Source organism: Mercenaria mercenaria, chromosome 6 (assembly GCF_021730395.1).
Source record: "Mercenaria mercenaria strain notata chromosome 6, MADL_Memer_1, whole genome shotgun sequence".
Lineage (NCBI taxonomy): Eukaryota > Metazoa > Mollusca > Bivalvia > Venerida > Veneridae > Mercenaria > Mercenaria mercenaria.
The window spans coordinates 89,271,177-89,286,198 of NC_069366.1; the positions used below are offsets into that span (position 1 = coordinate 89,271,177).

At 34.8% G+C, this 15,022-nt stretch overlaps 1 protein-coding gene across 1 annotated transcript in view; it reads left to right on the forward strand.

Moving 5' to 3' along the window:
* The first annotated feature begins 202 nt into the window (after positions 1 to 202).
* LOC123533382 (ATP-dependent DNA helicase PIF1-like) overlaps positions 203 to 15,022 on the forward strand; it is a 62,564-nt gene continuing 47,744 nt past the window's right edge. Inside the window, exon 1 of the mRNA XM_053546956.1 lies at positions 203 to 330. Coding sequence (XP_053402931.1) covers positions 203 to 330 — 128 coding nt within the window. The remainder of the gene's footprint in view (positions 331 to 15,022) is intronic.

A 15,022-nucleotide genomic window follows, 5' to 3' on the forward strand; every position in this document is an offset into this window, starting at 1 on the left:
TAATAGCCATGTATCCCTTCGCAGAAAACAAAAAGCTCAAGCTTTTGTAAGCGGATGCTATATAGAAAAAGTAATGTTTTATGAAACCAGCGAGAGCAGCCAAAGTAATGGGGAGCCACGAAAACTAACTCAAAGTAAAGGGGGATGCAAATAGCGTAAATGCAAGGGGAAAGGAGTGGGAGGGGGTGGGGGTGGGAGGAATATGGGGAGTAAGGAGGAGGAAATAACGCTAACAACAAACAAGAAAACATACGAAACAGACAGTACAAGCAACAGACAAAACAAGACAGACAGAAAACCAGTTGAAAATAGGGGAGCTGCCTTGGTACGGTCAGTGACCTATACAAAGAAACCTGGAGGTTTTAATGTGTTTTGGGCATGCCAACCTCGCACTTACCCTATTTTCAACAACACAATATAAATAAAATCCCCGCTGAGAAAGGCTCTAACATCAGAGCAAAAATAGCAGAAAAAGTAAGTAAAACATAGAATTAAGGTAAATCTAAGGTATGATTACACCAATGTTTTCAACAACTTGTCTGAAGTCAGAGCACCAAGAGCCTAACTTGTAAGGGCACGACAAAGAAAGCTGCAAGACAAAAATCAACTCCCTCAGTCCGTTGCATGTAGTATTTAGGAGAAAAAGCATCATGAAGTCTTACACTATATTATTCATCGCACCATCAAACAGGAAAGCGTAGCAATTGTATTGCAGAGGGGTCAGTCACTAAACATGCACGGTGTATTAGATTTACCTTAATTTTATTTTTTACGTAATATGTTCTGGTATTTTTTATTGACGTTAGAACGTTTCTCAGCGGGTTTTCTATTTACATTGTGTTGTCTAACGTGTTGAAAATAGGGTAAGTTTGAGGTTGGAATCCACACGCAGAATACGAAATCAAAAAGATAGGTTAGAAATGAAATGTGTTTTTACTTTTTGTATGAAATCAGTGTCACTGATGATGAATTTGCAATTATTTTTGATAGATCTCAAGTATTAGATGTCCAATCCAGAGTCACATTCGAAATAATGAAAGTAGTTCAATGGTTCAGAATTGTTATAGCGTTAAGTATGAAATAAGGACCGCTGATTGCGAATCTGGAGTTATTTTTACCTATTTTAAGTCGTTTCAGATGTGAAACCCAGGCTCAGATTTCGAAATCACAAGAGAAGTTTAATAGGTCAAAATTATCAGGACATTTAAGAGGAAGTCAGGGTCGCTTAATCACGAATCTACAACATATTTGACTTATCTCAAGTCCTTTTGGATGCCAAATCTATGAGCAGTAATAGAAATATTCAAAAGCCAGCAGGTCTAAATCACTATGATTTTTCAGAGGAATAAGGTTTGCTTATCTCGAATGAGCATATATATTTCTTGTATCTTAATTCGCTTAAAATATCAAACCCAGGTACATAATATATGGTATGAAATCATTAGAGGAGGGCAAAAAGTAAAATTTGTTGTAACTTTTAAAAGTAAGTCAGGGTCGCTGAATGCAAAATAGCAAAATTATCTTTTAACTATCTCATATTAATTCAGATGTCAAATCCACGCTCAGATTTCGAAATCATGAAAGTAGGTGAAAAGGTCAAAATTGTTGTTATTTTGAGTAGGAAGACCGGGTCGCTGATTTTGAATCTGCAATAAAATTTTACCTATTTTCAATTGTATTAGATGTCAAGAAGGCTCATAATTTGAAATAATGAAAGAAGGTCAATTGGTCAATATTGTTTTTCATAGGGAGTTAGGTTCGCTTACAACGAATCTGCTTTACTTATCTCAAAAAAAAAACAAAACAAACAAAGACAAATATCAAACAGGGAATGCCACGTACCAAAAACGTACCCTCCCCAAAACGAAACCCACAACACGTAGACGCCCACACCACAAACACACACACACAAAGCCAACACATGAGGACAAAACGAACAAACAAAGAACACAGTGGGGCACCGCCTTGGAACGGTCAGTGGCAAAAACACCACTTGGGAGCTTAAACCGGTTTATGGTGCGCACCCAACCTCACTCTTACCCCCCACCATGTTCCAATGACACGGGACAGTGTAAATAAAATTATTCCCCTTCAGGTGAATCTCTAACACGCGTAATGGAAACAAAAAGGCATGGCATGTAAAACACAAAGATGCTCGTGTATAAATATATAAAAAGCAAACCTTTAGAACCAAAAACGTATGTACTAAATGCCTTTTCAGAAGACAGAGCAACAAGAGAAACACCCTTAAGGGCCCGATGAAACAGGCCAGAAGACAGATATCAAAACAGTTCAGTGTCTACCATGTCTAGGAAGTGGTGAGAAATATTAAGATAAAACTTCATACGTATATTTATTACTCTAGGTTTATGCGGCCCGTCAAGTTCAGGTCAGATGACCCAAGTAACACCAGAATTATTGCCCTTAGAAGTTTCTAGTATTAACTATTTAAGGTACTATAAATACGGCAACTTCTGCTTCATAACTTGTGATATATCTGAACTAGACCTATGAAACTTAAACTGATCTTAGATTTGTATAATGTAGTGGTGAAAACAAAATATTTCACGATATCTTTAGTAACTTCAGTGTATTTGCCATTCAATAGTTTAAAAATCCATATTTTAGTACATTAAAGACTAACCAATTGGTAGAATTTCATTGAACTTCTTTTTTCTTATGAACATTTATTATTAATATGTGAATTTGTGTACCAAAAACCGGTCAGCCTCACTACCTTGGTCACAACCCCTCCCCACAAATTGTTTATATTCCTTGATTTAATTTTCCGTAAATATTTATCAACTTGCAAAATTATTCCCTTCCCCCACCTGTCTTCTCCATCCAGTCACCCCCACAATTCTGATCACGCAGCATCCCTTTCTCCAAAACATTTATGTAAAAATTATCATTTTACATAAATATAATTCATTGTCAACGCGTGAAGTTTTATACCCACTCCCGGTTATTACCGTTAATCCCCTCTAAAAATTTGTTTTTCATTCCTTCTTGTTTATTTTTTAAACCTTCCATATACATTTATTAGCATTTAAAGTGGTAACCACACACACGCACGCACGCACTCACGCGCGCGCGCTCGCACACACACAACCCTTATCTCCGGCACAAGCCACATTCCTGACTTCGTACCTCAGTGGCATCATTCTGTTCATTTAAATTCAAATGTATATGTTATTCAGCGACACTTTGTGCCAAACAACTAAGATAGCACTTGAAGCTCACATTATAAATAACTCCATATAATTTGTAAAGCTCATTGCATTACAACAAACATATTTTATTCAAATTAATTTTATTTATCACATGTTTTTCGTCACGGGAGAGTGATAAAGCCATTAAATAAAATGATAAAACACTAGTGTAATAAAGCTTTGACGTAGACGTCGTTTATAGTGTAGGAGACATTGGTCAAACTGACTTGTGCCTATAGTAAAAGAAAGTAGAATGTTTGATGTTTCGTCAGGAAAGGCTAACATGTGATAAAAGGAATGTCGCATTTGAAAAACTCGTTGAACAAAATCAATAATATTTTATTATCTTATTTAACTTTTTGAATAAACACAATTTGATAAGATACTCATGTAATATCCTCTATTAGTAAGGACCAAAACATACAATTATAAAGTACTCTTTAAACATTTGTTTTCTGTTAAACTGATCCTGACTTATGGAATTTTATGCTTCTGAGTAACATTTTTAACTTTTTTGCCGTATATATTTCAAACCCATTCGGGAGGATACCCATTCATCGAATTTGTTTATTTTTCCAAACTTGACGAATCCTCCCCGATAAACAATTACGTGTCCATAACTGGTTAATTTCAAAATAACATCACGTGATCACAATTCCAAGTGTTAACCTGACAATGTCATGATGCCCGTATTGAAACCAAAACAAAGCAGCATGGCGGTGAACAAATCCACTGTCATGAATATCAGTTTTCCTTCCTGTACTATATTACAGACAAGGCAGAAGACATGATCTCAAGACATTGAAGACATGAACGATAGGCGCTAAGATCCTGTTTGCAACAGACTGCTATCTTACCCCGATGGCATGTTTGCAATGAACTATAAAGTTGGATGATCGATGGTTCTACACAGGTACATACCTCAGCAAGTAATTATTCCCGCAAGTGCACCTTGATCGAAAATATTTCCCTCCATTTTAAGCTGGATATTGTCCACATGATCTGGGTGGTGTCGATCCAACAAAACAAACAAACGACGTAACCATGTTTGTAGTAAAATTCAGCGTTGTGACCATTTTTCATGTTGTTTTTTTTAAATCAACATGATCCCGTTTGCAAAACCATGTAGGAGGCTGTTTGTACCAAATATCACAGTTTTCTTTCAATCAAAATTGATCCGTATAGGCAGTTTGCTAGCCAAAGGTTATTGATGACGAAAATTCATAATTCAAGTAATCTGTAAGATATTTGATTTTGCATATTCGAAAATAGACAAAATAATGAAGTTGTCAGCTTTACAGGTCAAAATTAATTACAGATTCCCAATCAGCGACCCTGACTGCCCTATTAAAACTTATAATAAACTTGACTCATTGATCTACTTTCATGATTTCGAACCTGGATGTCACATCTACAACAACCTCAGTTGGGTAAAAGATATTTGCAGATTCGTATCCAGCGACCCTGATTTTGTAATTAAACTTTATTGCAAATTTGACCTATTCGCCTACTTTCATGATCTTCTATAATGATCGTGGATTAGACATCTAAATGGACTTAAAATATGTGAAAAATAATTGCAGATCGTAATTAGCGGCCATGACTGCCTCACAGACACCAGTTTCGGACCTAAAACAAAAAAATATAGTATTTTACTACATAGGTTTCATTTTGGAATCATTTAGGATGAAAACAAGTTTTTTCATCAGTCTGGCCACATTTTTTGTCCCAGGACCGATACTGGTGCCTGTGTACTGCCTTATGAAAACAAGGTTGACCTATTTACCTGCTTCCATCACTTAGAATTATGAGCATGCATTTAACAACTGAAACGACTTGAGATAGAAAACAACTCAAAATTCGTAATCAGCGACCTTTTCTGACAAAACAAATTTGATAAAAGCGTTGACCTATTGACCCAATTTCACGGTTTCGTATTATGAGCAAGAATTTGATATCCAGTTTGTGTCGATTCGCCGTAAAACCCAACTCACTCACTCTAAAACGGAAAGAAATTTTGTCAAACATAATTGCACATTCGTAATCAGCGATCCTGATTTCCTATTAACCGTCATAATAATTTTGATCTGTTACCCTACTCTCATTATTTCGAATTCTGAGCCTTGATTTGATATCTAAAACGACCTCGGATTGGTAAAAGATGATTGCAGATCGTAATCAACAGCTCTTATTTTCTAATTAAAATTAATAGCGAATTCAACCTATTGGCCTACATTCATGACCTCGTATTCTCGTATTATTGACATAGATTTGACATCCAAAAGGACTTCAGATAGGTGTAAAATAATTGCAGATCATTATCAGCGACCATGACTGCCTAATGATAACAAAATTGAGCTATTGACCTTCTTCCATGATTTCGAATCATGAGCGTGGATTTGACATCTAAAACGACTTGAGATAGGTGCAAAATGATTGCAGATTAGTAATCAGTGAATGTTAATTACGAATTAAAAATAATAACATAGTTAAACTATTGACCTACTTGCGTGTGTTGTTCCTTTTGTCCTGGTGTGTGGGGTTTGAGTGTGTGTGTGTGTGTGTGTGTGTGTGGTGCACGCGTTTGCGTGCTGGCGGGGTTCGTTTTGAGGAGGCTGCGCTTTTGGTGCGTGGCATTCCCTGTTTGATATTTTTCTTTGTTTTTTTCGTATTATGAGCGTTGAATTGATATTTGAAATGACCTGAGATAGGTAAAAAATAATTTCAGATTCGTAATAAGAGAACCTGACTTCTTAATTAAAATTAATAACTAATTTCACCTATATACACACTTTCCTGATTTCTTATGGTAAGGTTGATCTTGACATATGAAAGGACTTAAAATAGGTAAAAAAAAACATAATTGCAGATTCGTTATCAGTGACCATTACTGCTTATTAAAAATGATAAGAAAGTTGACAGATTGACCTACATTAATTATTTACTTCACAAAAGGGGGTGTTAAGTGCTTTGAGGCGAGCGTCAAATGTCGCCACGACTTCATCTCAGTGTTATTTTATTTCCTGGTCCTTCGGGACCATTGATTTCAATTCATTTAGATTTAAAGATTTAATACTGCTTTCGCCGGTGCTTGGGGCTTGGGCGGTTTTGCATTTTTTTATTACTGCTCGTGAACAGATCCAGTTGAAAACCTAGTCTGCAATTTTTACTGTTCGCCTTATTCTCGGTGCTTCCGAGAGATCTACTTTTCAGATTATATTTATTTCACAATTTCGGGTGTTAAGTGTTCTATGGCGGCCTTCAAAAGTCGTCCCAACTCCATCTCTGTGTTGTTATATTTTCTGGTCCTTCGGGGTCATTGATTTCGACTCATTTAGATTTGAAGACTGAATACAGTTTTAGCCGGTACTAGGGGTCGTGGGCAGTGTTGCATTTTTTATTATTGCTCTCAATGGGCTCAATCAAACCGAGTCTTCTGAGAAATCTACGGAACTACTTTTCAGATTATATTTACTTCAAAACAGCGGCTGTTGTGTGGCGGCTGTAAAAAGTCGTCCCAACTCTATCTCAGTGTTGTTTTATTTTCTGGTTCTTCGGGATCATTGATTTCAACTCATTTAGATTTGAAGCTTGAATTCTGCTTTAGCTGGTACTAGGTGCTTGGGCGGTGTTGCATTTTTCATTATTGCTCATGAACATACTCAGTCAAACCTAGTCTGCAATTTTCACTGTTCGCCTTCTTCTCGGAGCCTTTCAGGGTTCTACTTTTCAGATTATATTAACTTCACAGCAGCGACCGTTAAGTGCTGTGCGGCGGCCATAGAAAGTCGACCCGACTTCATCGCAGTGTTGTTATATTTTCTGGACTTTCGGGTTCATTAATTTCAAATCATTTTGAATATTGAATGCTGCTTCAGCCGGTGCTAGGGAGTCGTGGGCAGAATTGCATTTTGCATTATTGCTCATGAACAGACCCAATCGAACCGAGTCTGCAGTTTTCACGGTTCGCCTTGTTTTCGGTGCTCGTCAGGGATCTGCGGAACTATTATTCAGATTATATTTACTTCACAACAGCGGCTGTTAAGTGCTGTTTGGCGGCCGTAATAAGTTTCCCTTACTTCATTTCAGTGTTGTTATATTTTCTGGTACTTCGGGATCATAGATTTCAACAAAATTGGATTTGTAGATTCAATACCGATTTGGCCGGAGGTAGGGAGCGTGGACAGTGTTGCATCGATAAAACCGAGCCTGCAATTTATACTGCTTGCCTTGTTCTCGATGCTTCCGAGGGATCTACTTTAAAGACTATATTGATATTATGAGCACAGATTTGACATCTAAAACGACTTGGGATAGGTCAAAAGAAATAATTGCTGATTCGTAATCAGCGTCAATTGCTTCCAAATTAAAACCTATGGCAAATTTGCCCGCCCTCTATACATACTTTCATTATTTTGTATTCGGAGCCTAGATTTGACATCTAAAACGGCATTTGAGGGTACAAATAATTGCAAATTCGTAAATAATGGCCCTGACTCTCCAACAGAAACTTATGATAATTTTGACCTATTGACATACTTTAATGAGCTTGAATTCTGAGAAAAGATCTGACACCTAAAACGACTTGAGATATGTCAAAGTAACTACACATTCGCAATCAGCAGTTCTTACTGCCTATATTAAAGTATAACAACGATGACATATTGCCTACTCTTCGATTTTTTATTATGAGCGAGGATTAGACATCTGAAATGACTTGAGGTAGGCCAAAGGTATTTGCAGATCCGTAGTCAGCGATTGAATTTCAGATAAAGAAGTCAAACTATGTTTGACATATTGACCTATATCCATGGCTTTGTAATCTGAACCTGAATTTGATATCTAAAACAATTAGAGATAGGTGAAAAATAACTGCAGATTCGTGATTGGCGACCCTTAATACCTAATTTACATATTGCCCTACTTTCATGTGTTTTATTATGAGCATGGATTTGATATCTAATCGAATTTAGATAGGTCTTGGTAATTACAGATTCGTTATCAGCGTCCCCGACTTCTTACAAAAAGTAATAAACGGATTGCAGACCGGTAATCGCGACCCTGTCTTCTTATTAAAATTTACAATAGGTCTCAATTAAGTGCAGATTGGTACTCAGTGTCAAAGACTTCTTACAAAAAGTAATATACCTTTAACCGATTGACCCGCTTCCATGACTTCGTATTATGAATGTCAAAACTAATTGAAGATTCGTAATCAGCGACAATGACTGCCTAGTTTAGATCAATGCCATAGTTGACCTATTGACCTGCTTCCATTATTTTGTATCCTGAGCCTGAATTTGACGTCTTAAAGGACCTCAGATAGATTAAAGCTAATTGCAGATCCGTAATCATCAGCTCTGATTTTCTAATTGAAATTCATAACAAATTTGACCTTTTTACTTACCTTCATGTTTTCGAATTCTGAGCGTGTACTTGACATTAAAGTATTTGAGATAGGTATAATTGCAGATTCGCAATCAGGGACACGGACTGCCTAATTCAAAATGATAACAAAGTTTTTATATTGACCTTCCTTCACAAATTTGTATTCTGAGCGAGGCTTTGACATATATAGCAGCTTGGGAAATGTCAGAATCAATTGCAGAATCGTAATCAGCGACGCGGACTACCTGATTAAAATTTATAGCAAATTTGACCTGTTGACCTACTTTCATGATTTCGTATTATGAGCATGGATTTGACATTTAAAACAACTTTATATAGGTCGAAGATAATTGCAGATTCATAATAAGCGACCCTGAGTGCCTAATTAAATATGATAACAAAATAAACAAAATAAGCTGCAAATTTTCCTTACATAATTATATTGAGAGCTTAACTACAACGATTGTCCGGCTATCTAAAGAAAAACTGGATTCGACCATTTTGATCCATTTTAAAACAAATATTTATGTCAGGGATGTGTCTAATTATTTTCAAAAATCAAAAATAATTTTATAATTCGCAATTACAGTGAAAAATTTGCTAATTCAATTAAATTAAATTACAAGCCATTTTCAAAAAGTAATTAATTAATTACAATTATTTTGCCAAAAGTAATTAATTATAATTAATTATTTTATGTCTCCATTGGAAGGCTTAAATGTTTGAGAGCTAATGAATTCATGATGTGCAGTATTTGTAATACCATGACAGAATGACAAGTTTCAATATCTGTTTTTCTGTACATTCCTAATTATTAGGTTTAGTGACTAAAATGTATCACACTTAACAGAACTGAATAGGGATTAACAGCTCTAACACCTGATTGTTGATACAACAATACCTGTCAGCTATTTACTGTCACTGTGAACATTTCACACGCCCATTGATCAGTAAAAAAGCCAAAGTAATTGAAAGTAATTAGATTTAATTGACAATTACAGCCTAAATCTAAGTCATTAATTAGTTAATTTCAATTACTTTAATTTAGTTTGTGCTTAATAATTCATTATTTTCAATTAGATCAAAATTTGTAATTAATTATAATTAATTAAATTACAATTATAATTAGGCACATCCCTTATAGATATTTAATAGAAAAAGTCACTTTTCAAGAGGGCGGCCTTCTAACGTTTAGAAGAGAAGGACAAAACTAACACGTTATGGAAAACAATAGCGCAACGTCGAATGGTCAGTGCCAAAACTCCAAACGGATGATTACAGCAGTGTTTATTGTGCGACATACCTAACTTATGACACCCACTAGGACAGTGTAAGTAAGAATTGTCTCTGCGTATTTCCGTTCAAAATATTATATTGTTAATTTATATTTGATGGCAAGACCAAAAACTATAAAGGAATTTACTCAATGTTTTTGCAGAAGAAAGGATTCTAGAGAAACACTGGTTTAAGAACTGTCATGTGTAGAGTGTCTTAAGTGTCAAAGCCGTGCCTATCTATATTTTGTTATCTTATGTTTGTGATAGGGGTGGTAAAACTCACTTGTAAAAATTTAGGGGGTAGGGTAAAGTTTACGTCTACCAGTTTTTTAACTGTTTAATTACAGTTACTATCTGATTGTCAGTAAATGTATATATATCAACCAATGTCAGCTAAAGGAAATTCATTAAATAGGAATGAAGGGCAAACTTGATATTTAAGGTCAAACGTCAAACTTATATACAAATCACAAAACTTGGCATATTTGAAATTTATTTTGATTCTTTAAAATTAGTTTGTCATCATAAGTTACTCAGTTTTACAGATGTAATGTGTTTTAATCAGCCAAAGTCAGAAATGCAAATCTTTTTGAAAAACGTCAAGGTCAACCCTGATAACTGAAGGTCAAAGTTCATTTTCATGCAAAAATGTGAAAAAATTCACCTTTACTTTTTCTAACCTGTTGAATGTGTATTCACAATATTAGTCACTGAGGTTAGTTCGTCTTAATGTCTGTATGTCAGGAAAAGTCAGCAGTGCAGATGTAACCCCAAAACTACCAAGGGTAAAGCTTATATCAAACGTCAAAGGTCAAATTTGTGTGAAAAATTGCATGAATAGCTTCCGTTTTGAAATATAACAGCTATTTCTAATCATTATTATTAATTGCTCGTGATTTATTTTAATGTGCATATGTCCCACAATGTCAGTAATAAAGAAATCGTCTGAAATTAGACAAGTTCAAATGTGATATTAAGTGTCAAAGGTCATTTTCATGTAAGATACTGAATAAAAGCTCTTTAACTTTTCTGTCGTTAATAATATTTTGTCAACGATATCATTTCATTTTAATATATAAAATTAGGCGATGTCTGGTATGCACTTTTAATTTCAAAACATTTAAATTCAACCATAATATCAAAGGTCAAAACAGTAAGTAAAATGTTGCAATAATAGCACCTGTTTGTAATAATTTTTATTTTTTAAATGTGTTTGTTTTGCCATTTTAGTAACTGATCGTTGTTCATTTTACTGTATATATCTCAGACGGTGTCATGGAAGAGAAAATAAGTCAAGCTCAAACCTGGTATTGGAGGTCAGGGGTCATTTTTGTATAAAAAAAAAACAAAAATGTAGCATACTTACTAACTACTTTGTTCAAAAATAGCTTGTTGTTATAATTCACTGTTAGCAATTTGCTTTAATGTATTAATTTCAAGCAAGGTCAGCAATGTAGGCCTTATCCCTATAAGTCAAAGGCAAACCTATTATCAAAGGTCAAATGACAAATTCGTGTAAAAATTAGCAATTTTGCAATGATTTTTCTTTATTGTGTAGGTTATTTTAGTCACTAATAGTAAAACTGATCATTATTCATTTTAAAGTATATCACTGTTGAAATAATAATGAAAAAATAGTCATTGTCAAACCTGACAAAGGTCAAAGATCATTTTCATGTAAAAATTCAAAACACAGCATTTTTTTATTTCTTCTTCGTTAAAATTAACTTGTCATTTTTTATTGAAAATAATTCTTTTTTATGTTTATTTGTAAGTCATTGTCAGCAATGCAGATCTAATTTCAAAGACAGTGATTGGTAAAGCTTATATCGAAGGTAAAAGGTCTTGATTTGCGTGAAAGATCGCAAAAATAGCATTTTTGCAATACTTTTCATTGTTTAAAGGTATTTTGTCATTATTAGTATCTTATAGTTATTCATTGAAGTTTCATATATATATGGGTCAATGTCAACAATGAAGTTATCATAAGACTTGAGTCTAGATCAGCCCTGATGTTAAAGTTTAAAATTCATTTTTGGGTAATAAATTCAAAAGATAGCACTGTTACTTTGTTTCTTTGTTCAAATATATCGTGTCGTTATAACTTGATGTTAATTCATTTTAATGTTAACTTCTACTTACTTACTTCCATACTGCGTTCCATCTTCTTATGGCCGTTTTATATCTTATGATTAGATGCGGCAATGAACTGCACCGTATTCTGCAGGTCGCTGGCATCTCTCCACAGCTTGGTCTCAAATGGGATGTCTGTTGGCCAAACTTTCCGGTGGGCTTCTTTCAGATAAGAACAGCTCTGAAGAATGTGAAATGGTGTTTATTTCTCTGATCCGCACTGACATTTAGTTGTCTCTGCAACACCCAGCTTCTTCATATGTTTTATCAGGCCACAGTCCCCAGTGATCAGACGGAAGACAGTAAATTGGCTGTGCCTTTAGCTTGTATAGACTGTCATGATTTGGCAAGTAGTCTCCATTTATGTTCTTCCAGTCTGACGCAAAGCTGTTCTTCCGCTGGTGGCTTCCTTTGCATGTTTGTGCGCAGCTTCATTTCTAGCTATGCCCACATGTGCTGGAATTGGTTTTGTTATGCTCATAAAACATACTAAAGTTTCATTAATCTTATTTTGGATAATTGTTTTCTGGTTTATTTTATAAATGTTGTCCACTAATTTATTAATTTGCTAATTTGCAAAAGGAATCTAGGGGATATTATATACTAATATAAACAGATAAATAAACTAATACTTATTTACTCGATGTACAAATTTTAAAGAATAAAATAAGAATTTTATTTTCATCCCGGCGCTGTAATTGTTGTTATTGTTGTGACGTCAGCGAATGGCTTCGGCGACAGCTGAAAATTTTAGAAAACCTCAGAAAATGTCTGATTACTCTCGTAGAGTGTATCAGATTTGAACACTGTCGAGTGTGGTAAGTGTATTTTAGTGTTATTTCTTCACCACGCTCGCTAAATTCCAATCACCCTGTGTTCAGTTCGTATTTTCAGGAGACCTTGGGTTTTTGACGTTTCATTCCTGGTGTTTATTTTATATATATAGGGGGTATTTTTTGTAAAGATAGACTTCTATGGTCTTAATGATTAAATTTCAGACTACTGTGGACCTACTGACTCCAAAGTCGAACTTGACCTGTATTTTCTTATGTTACACCTGTGTAACAAAAAATATTTAAATCGGTCAAACTTTTCATGAGTTATCATCCGGAAACCATGAAAACCAAGGGACTCATACTACCCCTTAAAAATTGTTTTGTGGGGATATAACAAAACATTCTCTTTAAAATTTCATGGGCAATATTACTTAAATATAACTATATGTTAATTAGTAGACAACCTTTATAAAATAAACCAGAAAACAATTATCTAAAATAAGATCAATGAAATTTTAGTATGTTTTATGAGCATAACAAAATCAATGTGATAATAGTACGTTATCTATTAAAGTAACAGAGCTTAGTCAATCACTGCTATTCTCAAAATAAATTTAGTTTCCAAGTATATCCTGAATTCCTATCTTTAAAAGTTTTTTATTCAAGTTCCCATGTTCTTCTGTCTATTCATATTTCCTGGTGTTTCTTTCTTGCTTTTCAAGTATACTGGTTTTATTGACCTTCCATTTTGTAGCTGCCTGCTCTCAAGAAGTAAGCCTGTAAAATACAAATCAAACATTGTAAATTGATTAAAAGAGACCCTAACAAAAAAGATATGTTTTCATAATCAAAGCTTTCAGAAAGCAAATAAACTAAAACAAATATATATAAAATTACTATTACAAATTGGACATTGTTCTGAACAATTTGAAATATTTTCAGCTGTTTCAATACAGAGTTGGCCAAAGTTGTTCCTAAATAAGTCTATGTAAACCATATGACCAAAGGGCAGGGTCATATTTGACCCAAGGGAGATAATCTTGTCAGAATAATTTGTATATTTAATATATTGATAACGTAACACATAAGCACAGATAGTGCTTGACTCCTTTTCCACTTTTCCATGCTATCATTGCTATATAATTATTGTTGAATTGCTGTTAATAATAGAATTTGGGTCATTTATGGTTGATTTGGGTTCATTATGTGGATAGCTGGGTCCCAGCTTCGCACATTATATCATATACAAAGGTTAAAGTGAACCAGATATTTGATAGAGCAAGTACTCGTTGTAGAACGTTATGTTTAAATTTGGACCAATAAGAAACAAGTTCTAAAAATAGCACGTCTGCTGGGGTATAAATAGGTAGATGGATGACAGAGAGCTCATTCGGTATCTAGCGGTTGAAGAAGACACATCGAGGATTCAATTAATAATTTATCCCAGTACCTTGAGAAGGAGACTATTGCAGTTACCCTGTCAGGGCGGATAAATTATTAAAAAGAAGACTTTGGAAGTTCTTAGACTAAAGAAGAGTAGCAGAATTTCGATAAGGTTTCGAGCTATAGGGCCAGCGCATAGTAGTTTTACCTTAAAGGTAATTGAACGCTATAGACGATAGCATATATAGGCTGAGCATCGGGAAGCTGAGACAGAGACCCAGAGTTTGGTAATCTGCTGAGGTAGTAGGAGAGTTCCAGCTTATAGACGGTTCAGCATTATTGGCGAAGTAGAGCCAAGGCATCGGGGATAATACCTATATGGTAGTTGAATGCTACATATGATAGCATATAGGCGCTGAGCATCCAGGAGTCAGGGCAATCTTATAGAGTTTGCGAGGACAGGGGCCGAGCATCTATGCGATAGGACTCGTATGTTGTTGATTCAAAGACATTGTCTGACGGGAACTTCAACAAAAAGACCATTCAAGTATAGAGTCTACAGCCTATAGGAGTTTGAGCTAATCATCTTTAATTGAAGATTGATAGTTTGAAACATTTAGTGATTTACCTGATCCCTGAAATTGTCTAGATCATAATAAGAAATCATTTACGAATCATTGGTACATGAATCATTTAGGCAAGGTAGCCAATGGAAATTTCTATATATGAGATATTTGGTCTCACCAGCTCTACGTTTTAACAAAGGACATTCTACATCGTTTGTCAGCTAGTCTAAGACATAGTCACCTTAGCGATTGGACCCAAACCATTGTTCAAGATATTAAAGGCGTAG